Source organism: Agelaius phoeniceus, chromosome 3 (assembly GCF_051311805.1).
Source record: "Agelaius phoeniceus isolate bAgePho1 chromosome 3, bAgePho1.hap1, whole genome shotgun sequence".
Taxonomy (NCBI): Eukaryota; Metazoa; Chordata; class Aves; order Passeriformes; family Icteridae; genus Agelaius; species Agelaius phoeniceus.
The window spans coordinates 6,112,089-6,130,624 of record NC_135267.1 but is presented as its reverse complement, the minus strand read 5'-3'; the positions used below and the strand labels follow the sequence as shown (position 1 = coordinate 6,130,624).

The following is an 18,536-nucleotide window of genomic DNA, read 5'->3' as shown; positions in this document are numbered from 1 at the left end:
ACAAACCTTTTCTGAACAGGCTACATGGTAAATGAGAAATTGGAAAGTCTCAGAGCTGGGAAGGATAGTGGACAATAGATGCTTTCACTTCTGGTGCCTGTTCAAGTCCAATCTGTCAAAGACTGAAAATTGTTCCTTTTTCAAACTGGGCAAGTGGCCTGTGAGTAAGTGGTTGGTTGACTCTGCCTGGTGCCTGATAAAATTTGCCCACAAGTCAAAATTGTCCCCCTGTTTGGCTCCCTGGCCCAGTCACTTCAAAAGCCAAAGCTGAATCTGCAGCTGCCTTTTCTTCCAGATCAGGACCAAGATGTTTTACTCATCTATCTTTTAATCTATTAATTTGTTTATTTGTTATATTTTGTTGTCCCCTTGTTTTCCTCTGTAACACCCGTTGGAAGTACCGCATGGAACACAGCAAAAAAAGCATAGTTTTATTGAGGATGAAAGAATTTCCTCCCCCAACAGAGATCAGTGGTTCACAGTGGGTCAGGATCAATGATTCACCACATCAACAGCATCCCTGGAGGAATAAATATCACCCCAAAACGTTCTTTGCTGCAATATCTCTTCATTTGCTAAGGGCTCTGTAAGACTCAGTCATGCTTCCCAGGTGAATCATGCCCAGCTAAAGACAGGTGAAGGAAATATGGAACAATTAAGTGACACTAAGTGACACCAATTTTTCAAGAATAAATAAGAGTTTGGTGGTAAAGATGGCTTGCCAGTTCATCCAGTCTCAGGAAACCTCATGTCACCATTTCTGGGATAGAAAGCCCAACCTTTCAGCAGGAGAATGTTCCCACAAAGGTGAAGTGGTTTTGAGCAATTTCTTCAATAGACTGGACACCAGTTGCTTCTCTCTGACACCAAGGTGGCAAGTGATCTTTTTTTTTTTTCCCCCTTTCTTTCTTACTTTTTTCTCCTTAAGCAAACTGAATAATTACAGGGAAAAAAAAAAGAGAAAAATATATGCTTCATTTATATTTAATATCCAAGATTGGACTTCAGCTTGTGGGAAGTATGAAAGCTCCCCCAAGCTTTTGAGGGCTCTGTTGTGCCCTGAGTGACAACTGCTGGCTGCTCCAAATTAGTGTTTAGGATTCTCCTGCTCCTATTCCCAAGCACTGAGTTTCTCTCTTGTGTGGGCAATGCCCTCTTTGGTAATGCCAAAATTCTTCATGTGTCCTATAACAAGAAGTAGATCTGTTTTTCTACAGTTTCTGCAACAACTGCAGATATATTTGTAGACCCCTAATGTGGCTGGGAGAGAATGAAGTAAATTTTGGATGGAATTATTTTAAGACACAGAAGCCTTTGGCTTCTGTACAGAGGAGATGATGTTGGTAAGAGACAAGGACCTGCAGAAATCAGGTTGGAAAGAAAACCAGCAGAGATAGGCTGGTGAAAAGCTGGTGTAAATAATGAGTTATGGAAAGATGGGAGAATGGGCTGGAAACCAAAGGGTGGATAAACTGAACTGGAGGGCAAAGACAAATACATAGTAGGATAGTTTTAATTAAAGTTAAGCACTTGAGTTGGTAATAAAGAACTAGGAAAAATGCTGTTGTGAGGAACAGGAAAAGGTGAACAGGAAAATATGATGAGAGAAAAAAATGAAAATTATTCTGTTTATTGGAGAATATCTTGTAGTTTCTAAGAAATTATTTAATAGTGGTGCACCTTTTAGAAAGCTGAGAAGGAAGGAATAGCGAAAAAGCAATGAAGAAACATTTAACTAGATATTATTTAAAGTTTATTTTTTAGTCTGTGTAAGCTTTCAGCCACATAGCTACTGGTGAAATGGCCAGCTAAGATCAGTAGCTGGTTTTAAATATCTCAGCATTAGAGTTTATTTTGTAGAAATGCTAGATATTATGTTACTATTGTGTAATAATATATAATAACCAATGGCAAAATATACCAACTAGTATGTATGTATGTATATTACTAGGATTGTTTGGCATGAAAAAACAATGGTCCATTATAAATTAAATATAGACTTGCTCAGTTGGTCCCATACCTTCTCTAAAACCAAAAGCATAGGGAAATAGGCAAAAAGGATTTTTTTTTTTAATCACAAACTCTATGTATGTTCAGGTTCTTATTTACTTTGAAGTTTACTTTTGAAATAAGGTAATTTTCTGGTTTGGGAAATGAGTGGATGAGAAGACAAAATGTCTCAATTACACGTTAAACCCTTAGAAAGTCACACCTGCATTCAAGACTTGAGTGTTAGAATAGCTCCAGTATCCAAAAACGTATTTTATTTATAAATAAAAATTTATGAACATCCTAAGTAGAGCTAGGGTGATGGACTCCTTGGCAAAATATGGGGCAACAGGCCAATTCTCTACCCAGTGGCTCTCTGTTTTCAAGACCTACCAGAAAACCTCTGTGTGCGACCATGTCCCAGTGTCCAAAAAATAGGTCTCAGTCCCACTAAAGTGCCTCAGATTCTTCTTCCCTAAAATTCATGATCTTATGTTAGAAAGAATTTTTCTTCCCACCCATTAGGATTTGAGGGAGAAGGTGTTGAGCCCACCAGTTGATACAGGATGATAATCTGCAGTAATCTCTACTGATTTAATCTATCATCTCCATTTCATCATTTTAGCATCTAAAACCTAGTCTGGTTTCTCTTGTCCACTTACTCCAGGGTTTTTGTGCCAGTGCACTGGTGAAACAGGAAGCTGAGGAGTCAAAATGCTCCCCATCAATGGGTGCAGTGGAGTGTATTCATGCCCTGACAATGAAAATCAGCTCCTTCCTTGGCAGTACGTGCTGCTGGAGGCTTCTGTGTGGTGTCATTTACAGCCGTGTTGTCTTTGTAGATTCCTGCCACGATGTGAGAACACTGATGAGTGGAGGGGGAAGGGACCCACCTTCCCCTTGCCATATGGGAAACATCTGTAATGGGCAGCAGGGCTCTCTCTAAAGAAATGTGTTGTCATTTCATAGTTTCCTCAAAGTGTTACATAGACAAAAGGTATCAGCTTGAATTTTTGCCAGCCTTGACTGTCCCAGCCTCTGAAGCAAGGCATTCACAGTAAAGCCAAAGTATTCTTTTAAATGAGACAGTCAGTAATGTTTTAAACTGTCTCACCCAAAAAAAATGTAACATCCACTGGAAAAGTATAGAGTAGTCAAAGTGCTCCAAAAATAAAACAAAAGAAACAATATAATGCTCTTTTATTGTGGCCCCTTAACTCTAGTCCTCTGAGAGCAACACTGATTGATGTTAGCGATGCAACCTAAAAATTCATGTCAATTACCCAAAACAAAATGCACATAAGTGACTTCAGGGTCTGATTTCAGTCCACAAAAGCCAGAAAATTCAGAGCTACTGGAGAGACGAAAACCTGGATTTCACATTCCCATCTTAACCAGCAGCCATTCTGCTGGGGGGAAAAGGAGAAACAAAGGAAAAAAGAGTTACACCATTACAATAAATAATGTGATGGAGACAACAGTTCTCTCTTTGCCAAAGCCTGAATCCACTGGGTCCCATTAGCTTTAAATCCAGGAACTGCAATGTGTTCTAGGTTTGGGGCTCAGTTATTTCCTTACCACCTTTCAGCTTTTTTAAAATATAAACTCCTTTATTGTTTTAGTTAACAATAACATTTAATGAGACCTCTCTAACTCTTCATTTACAGTAATTATTTAGTGTTCTTTTATTTCCAGCCACTGGAAGTGGAAATGTTGCTATAGCCCATGGTATCTATTTGATGGAATAATTGCACATCCAAATAGGATCAACTTTGCAGTCTCTGATAAATGAACATGCAGTAATCGAGATGTTCTGGTGTCAGCATGCAAACAAATCAAAATGTTCTAACATCAAAGAAGTACGTATGAAAAAAACTTCCATACAGGATTTAAATATTCCTGAATGTTATTAAAAAAATATGGGCTGTGATATCATGAAATGCCCATGGTGGGGTTGCAAGCGAGTAATCCATCTCCCTATTCCTAAACCCATATTTAGTGACTGAACAATGGCAATCAGCCAGAAGAATCTCGTGGCCTGGCCAGTTGGTTTTCAGACAAGTATCACTTTTATAGATGTGCATATAAATGTGTGTCTCTTAAACTGGATACGAGGGGAAAAGATGAGATGCGGTAAAGAAGAAAAGAGTTTGATTGGATGGGTCAGACCACTGAGATATTGCTGATGGCATTGGTCTGTCCTTGCATTTTGAAATAAGTTTCATTTAAGTAACATGTGCCATAGGAAGTGACATGTGAAATTAGGTCTTGTAGAGGGGAGGGTATAGCATGAAGGTTCTGAGTCAGCCAAGTTATTTGCTTCACAAAGTAAATATTATTTGCCCAGTCCCCACCCACAACCAATCAGTCAGAAAACCAAAAGGAATTTTTAGTGACTTCTTGGGAGGACATTTTGGAATGCTGTTATTCTCAGCAACCATCCGGTGTCCCTGGGGTTACCCATTTGCCCAAGATGTTAGGCAGGTAAGAAACAGGTAGACAGAAAGACATTTAGAAAGATTAAAGATAATTTGAGCTGTACATTAGAGAGACTTGAAGTCTATGTCCACTTGTGAACAGCTTTTCCAACATATGATTGTGAATGTAATATCATTTTAAAAGTATAATGTAATGAAAAGCTTTTCTTTCCTTGGGATCCCAAGTTCCTTGGCTCATTCTTGCAGCTCATAACTTGCCCACAACTCTCTGAATGTGCAGTGAGGGCTCTCCCCTATGCAGGCTGCCCAGCACAGGAGCCTGCGAGGCTTTGGGCAGCATTCCCACACTCCCAATGTGCCACTGACATGGTTTGTGCTCTTCAGACCCTGCTAAACACAGGAAGGAGTTTGTCTGTCCTGCAGGTAGGAAGTGCTGGGCAGAGCAGGACCCAGGCCATGCAGTGTGAGTGGTGGCCAGGAGGGGACTGCCCTCTTCACTTGTCCTAACTCACTCCTTTACAAACAAAGCCATCCCCAAGTCCAGCTCCTCATGTGCTCAGCATATTTCAGCACTGACATCAAATTGCAGGAGATAGTGAGCAGGGCCACAATCACCCAGACCCAGTCAGGATCTGGTGTTTCTCACAAATCATAGAATCCTTTAGGGTGGAAAAGCTCTCTAAGATCATTGAATCCAATTGAATCCATTAACCCAGTGCTGCCAAGCCCAGCACTAAAACCAGTCCCCAGGTGCCACATCTACATATTGATTACTTCATTCTTGTTACCCATTTTTTCTTCTTCTATTTGCTTTGCTTATATTGAAGAAATCAGTCATTCATACTCCTTTCTTTTCCAAATCTTCATGCTTAAGTCTGGCTTGAATGGGATAAATATGTCATTACTTTGCTGAGACTGGCCCAATACTTAAATGGGTTGTGACTTAAGGGAGAAGCATCCTTCTGTGATTATCACCAATTACTAATGAAGTGTTAACTGTCCAGAGCAATTAACTGCTCTGCTTTGTATTTTTTACAGGCATATTGCATTCTTTGCATAAGGAGTAGGGCATCCTGCATGTCATTAAAGAATAAGCTTTAATATCCTCAGTTATAAATGCTTGCCATCATCAAAAATCAAATACCTGTATCAATACAGGTATAATGGAATAATATTTTAATTAAGGATGGAGCTTTGTTTTGAAGGATAGGGGCATTTGGCTTTCATACTTAGTGAACCATTTTTTAAGTTTGGATTTGATCCCAATTTTCAGAAGTTCAGGAGGGACCAGGAAACCTATTTTGATTCAGGGCTATTTCTAATATAAATGTCATAAAACCTGGTAGTGTGTAATAATTTATTCTGCTGCTAAAATATTGGTTTAACTGGTTAAACTGCCTCAGCACTTGGATTTTTTTCTCCAGTCTGTTGCAGAAATACATGTGAAAGATCGATTGGATGCCATTCTGCAGCCTAATCCTAGGTAATTTATTCAGTTTTACCTGAGAGAAAGCTCCAAATATATATATTCTTCTGGTTTTAATCAGTCTCTAACTACAATTGATTCAACTTTTGCCTGAATAAGGAGTGAGTAAAAACTGAGCAAGAGCCTCAAGATTTGGCTCTTATTCATTAACCTCAGGGCAGACTTCATTTTGTGTGATTTTTAAGCTATTAAAATGTTGGTTGGCTTCCATTCGAGCTCAAATTCCTAATATCACCAAATAATTATGTGTAGATGATGAAATGAAAAAACAGGCATGTAGTCTCCAAACACGTTTCAGTCTGGGTGGCTGAAATGGCTCATAACATTCAATGCATGAAAATGGGGTGGATTGAATAAATTAGCAGAATCACAAAAGGAAACCACTATAGGAAATAGTTTTACATGTGTAATCACTGGAATACTCTAGTGAATGTGTCAATCTGTACTAAATAAATATATTTGTTTATAGACATGTTCTGTATTAGCTTCCACTCTTTCACAGCACTTTGCCAAGCAAAATCCCACTAGAAGTAGGATGTTCGCACCCGAGTAGGAGTTTCTTGGATAAATATTTTTTCTATATTGAGACCAAAACCACTTCTACAAATTTCAGACTTTGATTGAAATAGTATATTTCTTTTGCCTCTTTTTTTTTCCTCTTTTTTTTTTTCCCCCCCCTCTTCCCATCTCCTTCACTGACAACCACTGATGCATTACCTTAATTCCTCTTACCTCCCACTGCTCCGGTGCGCCAGCGCCCCTCTGCAGACAGAGCACATCAGTCAGGGCTGAGCAGGGCAAGAAGTGGCCACACCCCAGGGCTGCCACCAGCAAAAGGCCTCAGAGCCTGAGAAAATTCCTCTCTTCACAGACCTGAGCTGTCGGTTGGGCTCTCGTTTCCTCACTGAAATGCTCTGTTGACTCAGAGAGAGCAGGGGTGCTGTGCCCTCTGCAGAGAGCATTTGCAAGATGCTTTCAGGAGGTGGGGGAGAAGTGTGTTGCAAAATGTTATTAGATGCTGCTTTTTGTTACAATTTCAACAGTTTTAAGGGGAAAATGTAGGTGAACTCTGTTGTTTTGCCCAAATAATTTAATTTCAAAGTAATGCCCACTCCTCCTATGCAATAGCTGCCAAATTCAGCATCCTTTTCTATACATCTAGTATTTTAGCCATTACAATGGAAGATAAAATGCAATGAAAATAATAATTGTGCCATAGTATACAATGCATTCAAAGTGCTGTGTATTAGCTCTGTAATCAAGCAATCCTCAAAAAAAGATTTTTAGTGAGTGATAGTATTTCTGTTTCAAAGGCAGGGGAAATGGAAGCTCAGAGGCACTAAGTGGTTTGTCTGAGGCCACACAGCAAGTAAGTGTCAGAGCTGGGAGCAGAGCCCAGCCCTGGCTCCTGCCCTTGTACTCAGACTGTACCACACCATATTGTTTCCAAATTAATTTGCTCTTTAGCTCCTATGCTGAGGTCATGAGCAGTGGTGACACAGAGGGGGAATTTAACCTCTTCTGTAACTTCCTACAGAAAAAACCCTGAGCTTCTACAGCCGTAGAAGTAAACCTTAAAAGATCAAATAAAGTCATCTCTGGAGACAGGGAGCCATCCAGGTTGGTTGGTGCTGAATTGCTCTCAGGCTGAATGAGTTTTTATTGTTAGTGGTATGTTTTCACATGGGAGTGCTGTGACTGTGCAGTGCCCTGAGTCATAAACCAGAGGTTTCAGTGTCTAGTCATACCTAAAGTCTCAAGACTTCCGGTTTTAATTTAATTCTCAGACATAATAAAGTTCCCTGTGTACATTATTGTTGCCATGCACCTCAGGAAAGGAGAGTTTGACCCTTGAGCAACTCCAGGTGTTTTGAGCAGTTTGACGTGAAGCAGTAAAAATACAAGTGAACTAATTGCACTGCCCATGAGGAGATCAGGGACACTCAGGAACCACTGCATTTCCAGTGGGTGAGGGGATTGAGCTCTCCTAATTATGCTGGATTCCAACAGGTCATATCCACCGAGGTCTGGTGCCTCGTGGAGACCTGCTGTGTGCTTTGCCAGCAGTGTGTCCTGGGCAGACAGTTATGGGCTGTGAGACCCACAGCAAGAGGAACTTGCTGGATTTCAACTTTCTCCACAGGAGAAGCAGCTGATGCTGTCCAGGGAAGAGGGGTGATGGAGACCTGCTACAGGTTGTGCAGCCTGAGGGAAGGGATTCCTCTCCCTGACTGTGAGTGGAGAGCAGCGTGTGGTTGAGGCAGGGTTCAGAACAGGAATTTCTATCAGTGCGCAAAGCAGCGTCGCCTTTCCTCTGACAATTAAAAAGGGTTTCTTGCTCTCAGACAAATAAAGCCCATTAAAGCTGGTGGCAGTGATGGGAAAGACTTTGTGAAAATATGTTTGTTTTGCAAAGCTGGCTGCCAAGTATTGTTTTATAGTTCCGGTTTTTCCTTCTTTCTCCACTGTTTACAGTACCCTCTGAGAGACTTAAAATGATCCCTCTCTCCCCACCAATTTTGTTCTTTTTTCTCTTGGCAGACATTGGTACCCCACTCCCACACCCCAGTTCTTGCTGCAACAGAAGCCATGATCTTTTTGCCTTGTTTTTCTTTTTTACAATACCAGCCCAGCCCTGAGAGCAGCATTTTCTGGTTAACTGCAGCATTGCCGTTTTGGCCAAATGCACTGGAGGACAGCAGTACAAGCCCTACATTTTGTTCTCCAACCACTGGTGGTACTGCACAGGGTGTCTGAGAAATTAATCTGGTCCTTTTTTCCAGTAATCCTACATTTCCATCAGCCTTGAGAATGTAATTTATCCCAGAAGCAGAAAAGAGCAATAAAAAACTTGGGTAGTTGAGATCTAGACTATGTTCTTTAACAGACTTGGATGATATGTCCTGGATATGTCCCATTCCTGTACACAGCAGCCCAGTGTTACAAAATTATTTAAAAACTCTATGCCACTGGGAGATAAAACATCAACCAAAGCCCAGAGCTGACTTTGCTGGGAAGCATTTTGTTGATGGGCGGTTTATTGGAGTAGTGCTTTTATCAATGTGTGATGTTCATGGGCACTTACATGAAACCTTCTTGTGATCTCCAGCCCCTTCCTGAGGGCAGGGACTCCTGGCATGGACACTGCTGCTGTCCCTGGTGTGTCACCAGCCTGAGGACTCAGGGAACAGACCTGAGGAATGCAGCTGTTGGTGTTTCTTACACCTGGTACAGTGAAAGCTGAGGGACAGATAGGCTCAAGGCTAGAACAGAAGTGAAGACATCATGTCTGGTCACTCCAACCGTTCTGACAAAGCAAGATGAACCAACGACTTTGCTGTGGAAGGAGATAACAGAGGACATTACTAGTGTAAAAAGAATAATCAGAATAATGTGTTTCTAAAGGGGACCAGGACAAAGGGGTCAGAGTGGAAAATTTTTTTTTAATGTAGTGACCTATAAATACTGGTAAACTGGTGTCATAAACTGGGTCTGCTTTGCTGCATAAGCAGAGTCCGTGTCACTCAATCCTCACAAATGGTTTCCTGGGATCTAGTGTAAGCACCAACGTGGTTGTGCTTCCAGGGGGACTGTTATGGTATGGATAAATGGATGCTGTAGCTCTCAGCACATTGGTCTGGCCTCATCATAAATGAAATCCATGAGATTTCATGGTGACAGCAGGGCAGATCAGCCAGAGCATCACACAAGTAAGTCTGTAACGTGCTAAACCTGGGTGTCCATAGATACATATTTGGGGTGTGTTATTCATTACTGACCATGTACAAGATATTACTTATATAACACGCTGCCTCATCCTTTGAATTGTATCAGATGTCTGTGCTTTGGCTACTGATGGGTTTGTGGAATTAGAGCCTTCAGTGCTATTGTTCTAAATTGGAGGGAGAATTATCCATTATATTTCTTTTGTAACATGGATGCACTTTTGATAAAGACACTTTATATCCACACAAATTTATTTAAACTTAAACAGAAGCAATTCATTCTAAACAACACATGGATTTTCTTTTTCAAACAATGTTGCTTATACTTTGCCTCTTAAACTAATTATTATTTTAATCTCTAAATAAGTTGACACTTTGCATGTGGTTTGTCTCTTCAGGCTGGGATAAATTAGAGGAGCAACCTTTTAATCATAGGCATTTTAATCTGAATGTTTTTATGTACAAAGAGTTATGAATCTGTCCAGGGTGACCTGTTTGATATTATGGCAAGCTAATGAAATTTCAAAGTTAACATTTCCCAAATAAAATGGAAAGAAGAGACAGGGAGAAAAGGAGCAGATTCAAAATTAGAGAATATTGGTAGTTTATGGGTTCCAGGTTATTTGGAATGGAATGAAAGTTAATGCTACATCCTTTTTTCCATCCTGCCAGCCAGTGTCTGATCCAAGAATGTCTCTTATTTAAAGAGCAGGGCTCCCTCCACTGTTCTTAAATAAAGGCTCTCACTGTCTGAGATCCAACTCTCCCCAGTTTTCACAGTAACATTGTAAGGGTGCGTGAAGAGAATTATTTAATGGAAAGAAGTTTTGCATATGATTCCCTTATCACAAACCTGCTCAAGTCATATGGTTTGATTTACATTTATGCAAATGTCAGAGAATAGAGTAAAATTACCCAAGGCAGAAAGGACTGTGGCATGTCACAAACAAGATGTGCCTATTTGCATTTATGTTTGCTAATGAAGTTCAGCCAGGGCTTGCTCTTTGATTTGGATGTCTCTGTCTGCCATTCCATTTTATGCACTGTAATTAAACCACTTGCCCACACACATACAAGGAGGACACCAAGAAAGGGAGATTTCAAGTTTAATAAGTGCTGTTCTGTAACTCTCTTAAACAGGGCTTATAATTCAGGATTTAACATCTCTAAGTGATACAACAGGCCTGCAGTGTGACATTGTGCTTAACTTTAATGCAAGGAGAACTGCAGACTTAAACCAATGTAGGATTTGGCCCAATAAACTTTGATGTCTCAGGTGCCCGCTGGAGATGTTTTACCCCAGGCTTTCCAAATTTTATCCCAAATAAAAATTAAGCCTCAGCCCACTCAAAAATCACAGCTGTTTCTTTCTCCTGCCAAAATTATTCTTTCTCATCATGCTACAGCTGTGAAATCATGCACTAGTGTAAATTGTTAACTGGAAACCATTTCTAGCTGAGGTGCCTATTCAGAAGTCTTGGTATTCTGATCTTCTCTGTTCTTTCATTGAGGAGTACTCACACATCTTCATGTTTGGCTGGGACTTGTTTCTGTAAATCATAGAATCACAGGCTGGTGTGGGTTGGAAGGGCCCTTAAAGATCCTCCAGTTTCCACCCCCTACCATGGTCAGGGATGCATTCCACTGTCCCAGATTGTTTCAAGCCACATCCAACCTGGCCTTGGACACTTCCAGGGATGGAGCAACCACTACTTCTGTAGTGGTTGGATGGTGGGCAACCTGTGCCAGGGCCTCACCACCCTCACAGCAATCAATGTCTTCCTAATATCCAATCTAAACTTAATCTCTTTCAGTTTAAAACAATCTTCCTAGTCCTAAATTGCTAACAAACACAATTATCTGTCCCTTAAATTGTCCTATGAACCCTGTGAACTCCTCTGTAAGCTGTCCCATTTTATAAGACCTACTGTGAAGACAGGAATTTTGCTACCCTTTTCTTGGAGTGGTTCTTTTTGGTCCTTCATAATGACACTACAGGACTGCCACTACAGGAGAGAAATGGGACCAAAAACAAAGAGAGTAGAAAATGGATGATTTTTCATGAAATTTGAGGATTTTCTTTGCCAAGTTGCCTTGTTCCATGCTGTCTTTTTAAGCTGTTAGTTTTTCCTTCTTTCACCAAACTAAGGGCAAAGCAAGATGTTGCTTGTAGGCAACTGACAGCAGTAAACACTGCCCATTTTTTCTTGCTTCATTGTACCTCCTTTCAGATTGCTGGAAAAAAGCCTGCCTTCATTGATTAAATAATGGTAGTGTTGCCAGAGAGGATCCGGTGTTAGAATCCAAAGTGCTTTGACAACTTGAAGGAGCAACATTTCCAAGGGAGCATTCCTAAATAGAAAATGCCTGAGCAGGTACTTGGGGTAGAATTGTAGAATGGTTGGGGTTAGAATTGTAGAATGGTTGAGGTTAGAAGAGGTGTTAAAAATCTGGTTCTAACCCCACTGCCATGGGCAGGGATGGACCCACTAGGTCACGGTAGGAGTGGGAAGCAAGGACCAAGAAGCAAAATCATCACAACTCTGCCCTAAATGGGAGCAGGTGGTAAGAGAGGCCTGGACAAGATGAAGGTCATGTTTCTGCTTTCACATTGACACAGCCTGTGCAGCCTCTAGCTCTGGTTGGCAGCAATCTGTCCTTCTGCCTTCAAGGAGGTCAGAGAAAAGGAAGAAAAATCTTTTCATGTGCTATCAAGGAGCAGGAAGAGTTTCTGTGAGAGCTAGATTAGTCAAATAAGGTCAGATCAACCTTTCAGGACATGGAAGCCATTCTGGGAAGGCAAACTGTTTAATTTGTGCCAGGTTAGGTGATTCCCCATGTCTGAAAGTTGGTCTCTTGACCACTTCTGCACATATTGGGTACAGCAAGAGTCTTAAAGAACTTCAGCCACAGCAGGAAAAGTCAAAGTACAGCCTGGTAGTAAATTTTAAGAGAGAACACACAGAAAATTTGGATGCAGTAGACACTTTTCCAAAAAGGGCTCCAGGAGGAACCATGGGCTTATGTTGTCTCTTTACAGCAAGACATATCCAGCAAAATGGATACAGCTATTTTAATCCCACATCAAGAGCCTGCATCATCCTCTATCTGTAATTCTGAGCCAAATAATCATATTTTAAAAAAATTAAATGTGGATGCTGCCAAAGTGGCATAAAGCACCCAGAAGTGTCATCCAAACCCTCTAAATTATCTCCAACCACATTAAATGTCTGCCACATACATCTAAACTCTTGCAGGGGCACATGCACATGTGAGTTATATGAAAAACATCTTGCTGTTTCTCTTCATAATTCTTGGCATGTAAAGATCTGTCTTTCAGTATCACAAATTCAGCTGTATAGATCTTAAAGATATCTGGTATAACTCAGAAAGATGGGATGTCTGTAAAATACTTTTACTCTGCATAAAAGCATTTTGGAGGTTAACCTTTATTATCTAGTAATGTATCAAAATGAGAATGAAGTGTTATCTTGTTATGGAATGGGATGAATCAAACTCCCTCCTCTGAAATACGGATTTTCAAAACAGTTACCTTTATGCTGAAGTTGAAGGTATGAATGGTTTCTGGGTAAAATGGTTCAATTTATGGCTAAATTCCATAACGAAACTTACATATATCAGAATCACTTTGTCTGGCTTGGGAAGGAAAAAATGTGTTGTTTTCATTATTGCTGAACTTCATAATGGCTTCAGGAATATTTTTGGTCGTTTCCAAAGAAAGTGAACTTCAGGCAGAGATTAAAGCAGAGGAAATTTCAGCCCAAGGGCAAATGTTTCAGAAAGTTTAAAGTATGTGAAAGGGGGAGTGAAGTAGGAAATAGTTTTCAATCCTAACTATAGCCACACTTGTTATAATATATGACTAAATATAGACCAGTGGGTGTGCCCAACTCTCCAAAGGTGTTGTCCTGCCTGCCATGAACTGGATTCTGAAATGACCTTTGCAGGGATGTAACTGGCTGTACAACACTGCCCATGTTGGAAAATGTTAAACTTCATTATTTCCCAGGTGAGCCCAGCCAAGCCCAACTTTGCTTCACAACCAAAATTCCTTTCACGAAATTCAACCTTTTATCTTTCATGTAGATCCAGCTTTGTACTCGGGATCATTTGTCTCCAAGCAAACTGCACAGTAGTCCTGAATGTTTTGTTTATGTGTTAAAGGTTGTCACTTGGGTTATAAAGCCCTGTGAAACTATTGGGGTCAAGCAGCTAAAAGCATTACTTTTGTATCGACTTCCAAATGCCAGCCATAATGGTTTGGGCAAGCTGAACATCCAAACTGCCTTGGACTTTCTGCTTGTGGTTGTGGGAATATGTTGGATCCTTTCAAAATTATTGGCTAGTCTGTCTTGGGCATTTCATGTTTGGTTATAGAGTCTTTGGATTGATTCTGTGTTTTGTTTGTGGTGATACTGTCATGTCTTGGCTGTATATCCCAGAGCTGATATAGCTCTTTGACTTCAATGCCATATGCTGCCAGATCTCCAGACTGAAGTATGGTGTTAGTGTAAAGGATGCTGTAATGAACATCTTGTACATATTTCCTTTTGCATATTCACTGTCTGTAAAATGTCTCTCTGAATACATCCTTTTTGGTTTTGAAATGGTTTCTTTACAGTTCAATATAAATGCTATTTATATCCAAAGTTGTTTGAGGTTATCCTTTACTCCTAATGTTACTCTAATTCTAGTTTAAGAGAGGAGAAATTGATCTGGCTGAAATTAATTAGGAAATTGGTAGAGCCACTAAAAATGGTGTTTATATATGGCACTTCCTAAGTACTTTGACTGAAGAGGTACAAAATAAATCTGACGAAGCACTAGCTATAATGAAATAGATGAATACATTTTCATTTTTAAAACAGGATGGCTGCTGAAGGTGAACCAAATAAAGCAAAACTATTTAAATTCCTTTGCTTTTTAAAAGATATTGTTAATAGAAAAAAAAGTATTTTTTAAACAGAGAATATCTCCTTACATTATAAGGTTTTTAGTGGCATTAAAAGGTATAGTTTCCTATATTGATTTGGAAAGAGCTGTTAAAAATGCATGAAAGGTATTTTAGGGAGACGGTGTCACAGGATATTTTAAAATTATTTTCTCAAGTGCCACTTAACTCTTGTGCTCCTTTACCATTGGAAACACATCATCCTAGGTTACAATATATGGGATATCTAATTATTTCCTACTGACCAAAGAGTCTTCAAGATTAATTTGGTTTGGAGTGTTGGGGATTATACCAGTGTCTATTTATATAACTTTAGACTCAGACTATAAATTAAATTTGGAAAACTGTAATTATTCAATAATTTATATAATATTCAGGCAGTTTAGAAATGTTTCTTGAACATGGTGAATAGAGAATATGTGCTTATGAAGGACAAATAGATCCAGCATAATGGTGTATTTTTGGCCTCATCTATTTTGCAGGCAATTAACAAAGGAGGATGTTACATTTTTGCCTATCTCTTGCTCTCCTGAAATAGAGTCACTAACCACTTGTTAACCACACTGATTTTTTAATAGACAAAGTGGTTGCTTACAGCTTCCCCACCAGAAATGTTCAGATTAAGCACACTATTAGATTGCAGCCAGAATAGCCTACAAGACAGGAAGAAAGCCTTGCCTTTCTCTCTGCCTCCTTCCCTTGTTTAAGCTGATGTGATAATTCACTGCAGATTTTCTCTTTCCCTGACAGAGTGCCTACCGCAGGAACGGGATGACTTTTCTCGCCTGCTGATGTGGATGTGGCTGCAGCAACAGGAAAGACAGTATTATATTAAGGTGATTTTCTTTCCCCCTCCATGGAAGGAAAAAAATACAAGCTCCAATGTCTCCATGTACCAGTGAGTGGGCTGGTTTGTTGTGACTATCTGCTGGCTGTCTCTGTCTCCTTTTCCAGCCCCCTCAATCGTTATTCTTGTTTACTAGCTGGAACATTTAGCTAATTAATGGCAGGATGTTTGGGATAGGGTGTAGGTGGACAAGAATGCAGCTCAGACAATGCTGGAGTTTGCAGGGGACTTTCTGACTGCCATGTCATTTTTATTTAAGTGTCTGGAAGTCTGTATGTTCTCCAAAAAATGTTTTTTTGTAAAGCAGGATAGGGCAGGAAGAGGCCAGAGATAGACTGGGTTGTGTTGGTTCATTAGGTTGTATAAAGGTTAAGTAGTTTTCTTTGCAATTTTTACAAAAAGAAAAACTTTTTCCCTCTATTTTCTACTACTTCCCACTTGTTTCTCTCAATTAATATAAGTGTTCACAGAGTATAAACCAGTTTAATTCAGTGAGATAATTTTGATGACAGGTATACCAAGTTTGGATGCAAAGATACTCAGGAAAAGTTCAGGTAAACTCAACTTCACCACTTAGAGACTTGGTTTTTAGCAGGCCCAAAGATGAGCTAAGTGCTCACACCCAAATTTTTGATATTGGCATCTCCTAAGGTTTGAGCCATCATTGTCCAATATCAAAGAAAACCTTTGCAGTGACTTGGCACTGGATTGGGCCCCTATTTGGAAAAATACATTCTAAAGTGTTTCAATAACTGTGTCTGCCTCAGTGGTTGTAGGCAAGGGCTTAATGTTGTGTACTTGCTCAGCATTTGCTGCAGGAAGCAGATGTTGTCCCTGTTGTTGACAAAGGCAGCATTACTGTTGGATTTGGTTAAAGAAGAAACCAGCTCTTTTTACCTTTTTTTTAAAATATATTTTAGCTAACGTTGTTTGTTTTCAAGATTTTTTTTTTTTAATCTCAGTCCCTGCCTCTATGCTTGTTCCCATCCCTTAGCTCCTCCAGCCTTTGCTGGCCTCACAAACACATTCATTTCTTCCCATAAAAACTGTACAAATATAGAGCTAACCACGATGATGCTTGAGCAGAGAAAAGGGCTCCTGCTTCAGCCTGTCACCAGGATCTGCTGGCACATCCTGCTGGTGTCCCTGTGGTACCCACAGGTCAGGGGTCTTCTTCAGCTGCCCAGAGCTCAGGCTTGGAATCCAGCTTAAGCCTCAAGTTAATACAGAACACTCAAGGGATCAAGAGAACAGCAAAATATTTTATATAGTGCAGCCATCCTCCTCCTTTGTGCTTAGTATGTGAGGTCTTAATTTTCACTCCTGCTCTGTGCTCTTGTGGTCATTTGTAGGTGGTTTTGTTGTCCTGCCCTCCTGGACCTGCTTGCAAAAACTTTAAATATATGTATATTTTTTAAATAAATGGAAAAAATGTCTCTTTGCCACCAAAATATTGTAAAAGTGAATGTTGTACGTCCAGTATTGCTGGCGTTCATAAATTGCTTTTTTCTTTTATCTGCTTATGCTTTTGTTTTCTGGAAATTTTCTGTGTGTAAAGGACTAAAAGCAATGTGTAAAATGTATTAAATGAGGGAAAGGGGAAGTTTTCTGATGTTTCATTTGTGCTTTTTGAAATATATGATTAAACTTTTCTTTTTATCATCACTCTTTATTTTTGTTGGCATCCTTAACCATGGAAAATTATATGCTTGCTGTAAAGATCCAGACTTTTTTAAAAGGACACCAGCATTTATTGTATTTAGTTTCGATCTGCAGGGATACAGACAGAAGAAACCATTTCAGGCACTGGGTACTGGAATCAAAATTCCTTCTGTTGCTGTCTCTCTCCCAGATTTTACATTTTAAAATATGCATAAGCAGGAAAAATACTGGCACTTATTTTTTACTGGTCTCCTTAAAGTCCCAGAGAATGAAGACTCAACATACATTTCTCTCAGAAATATGACAGATCATGTTTTTGTTGGTCTGCTGTGTGTTTGTCTATCTTGAACAGCCTGACAGGCAATTATTTATAAAATCTGGGTTTGCCCAGTAAACCCATATAAAAACCTTTCACTTCTCTGCACAAGTCAGGGAGCAGAATTTAGAGTCAAACAAGGTATGTTATGTCTCCCTATCTTGGTTTAACTCAGTTTTTTCTTATTTTGGGAAGTAATCACTTTTTTTCTCATCTTCAGAGTTTTCTTTAACTCTGTTTAAAACACTAGTGCAACCAGTAATACTTGTGTTGCACTTGGAGTGTGTCTTAACTCCACTTCCCATGCTGCAGAAACAGAGATGTATGCTTAGGCTGGTACTACACATTTTTATATTATATATAAAATTTAGCTTGAGATTCAGTTAATGGCTGCATATGGATAGCTTTACCCTTCTGTAATTTCAACTTGCAGACCATTTCTATTCTTAGCCAGGATTTATAGGTACTGAATCAGATTGTGTTGATTATTTCACGTTAGTTATCTGAAGAAGGGAAACCTCAGTTTCAGTAGGAATATGACTGTATATCATATAGGGGAGTGTGACTTCTGCTCTCAGCTCAGTGCCTGCCTTGCTCTGTGGTTATACTACCTGGTTTTTCAGTTTTTCTTGCAGCCCTCCACAAAACAGGGATAATAATTTAGCTTAAAACTCATCAGAGGTGAGGGAGCCACAACACAAATTTCTAGTTGAGCTTCATCTCATTTCCAGGTCCATCCTCTCTCAGTCTTTCCTCTGAGAAAATCAAATGCTTTAAAAAACTTCTGTCTTTGTCTGGAATTTGGGAGAAGCTGATAGTGCTCCAGATGTTTCTCCAGAGACACTCAGGACCCTCCAAAATGTGCCCCCCCTGGGTTTTCAGGGCACCTTTCTCTTTGTCAAGTGTCCATCTCACTGAGGGGGGAAATACAAAAGATGTGTTTTGGCATTCCTTGGGTGTGGATGAACCTTTGTGTTGCATTAAGGTTCTGCCATCAGCTGTGTGTAGATCTCATAAAATGGTTTATAGTTTCCCGTCCAGCTCATAGAGAATGTTTCATGGTACATAAACACTTGTAATCATAAATTCAGAATAAATAGA

The 18,536-nt window shown here is 39.8% G+C and overlaps 1 protein-coding gene across 2 annotated transcripts in view; it reads left to right on the top strand.

The window, feature by feature from the left end:
- SUPT3H (SPT3 homolog, SAGA and STAGA complex component) overlaps positions 1 to 17,122 on the top strand; it is a 254,781-nt gene extending 237,659 nt beyond the window's left edge. For both annotated transcript variants that reach the window (XM_077176505.1, XM_077176506.1), the window contains exon 12: positions 15,361 to 17,122. In XM_077176505.1, coding sequence (XP_077032620.1) covers positions 15,361 to 15,402 — 42 coding nt within the window. In that variant the 3' untranslated portion in view covers positions 15,403 to 17,122. The remainder of the gene's footprint in view (positions 1 to 15,360) is intronic.
- Positions 17,123 to 18,536: the final 1,414 nt, after the last annotated feature.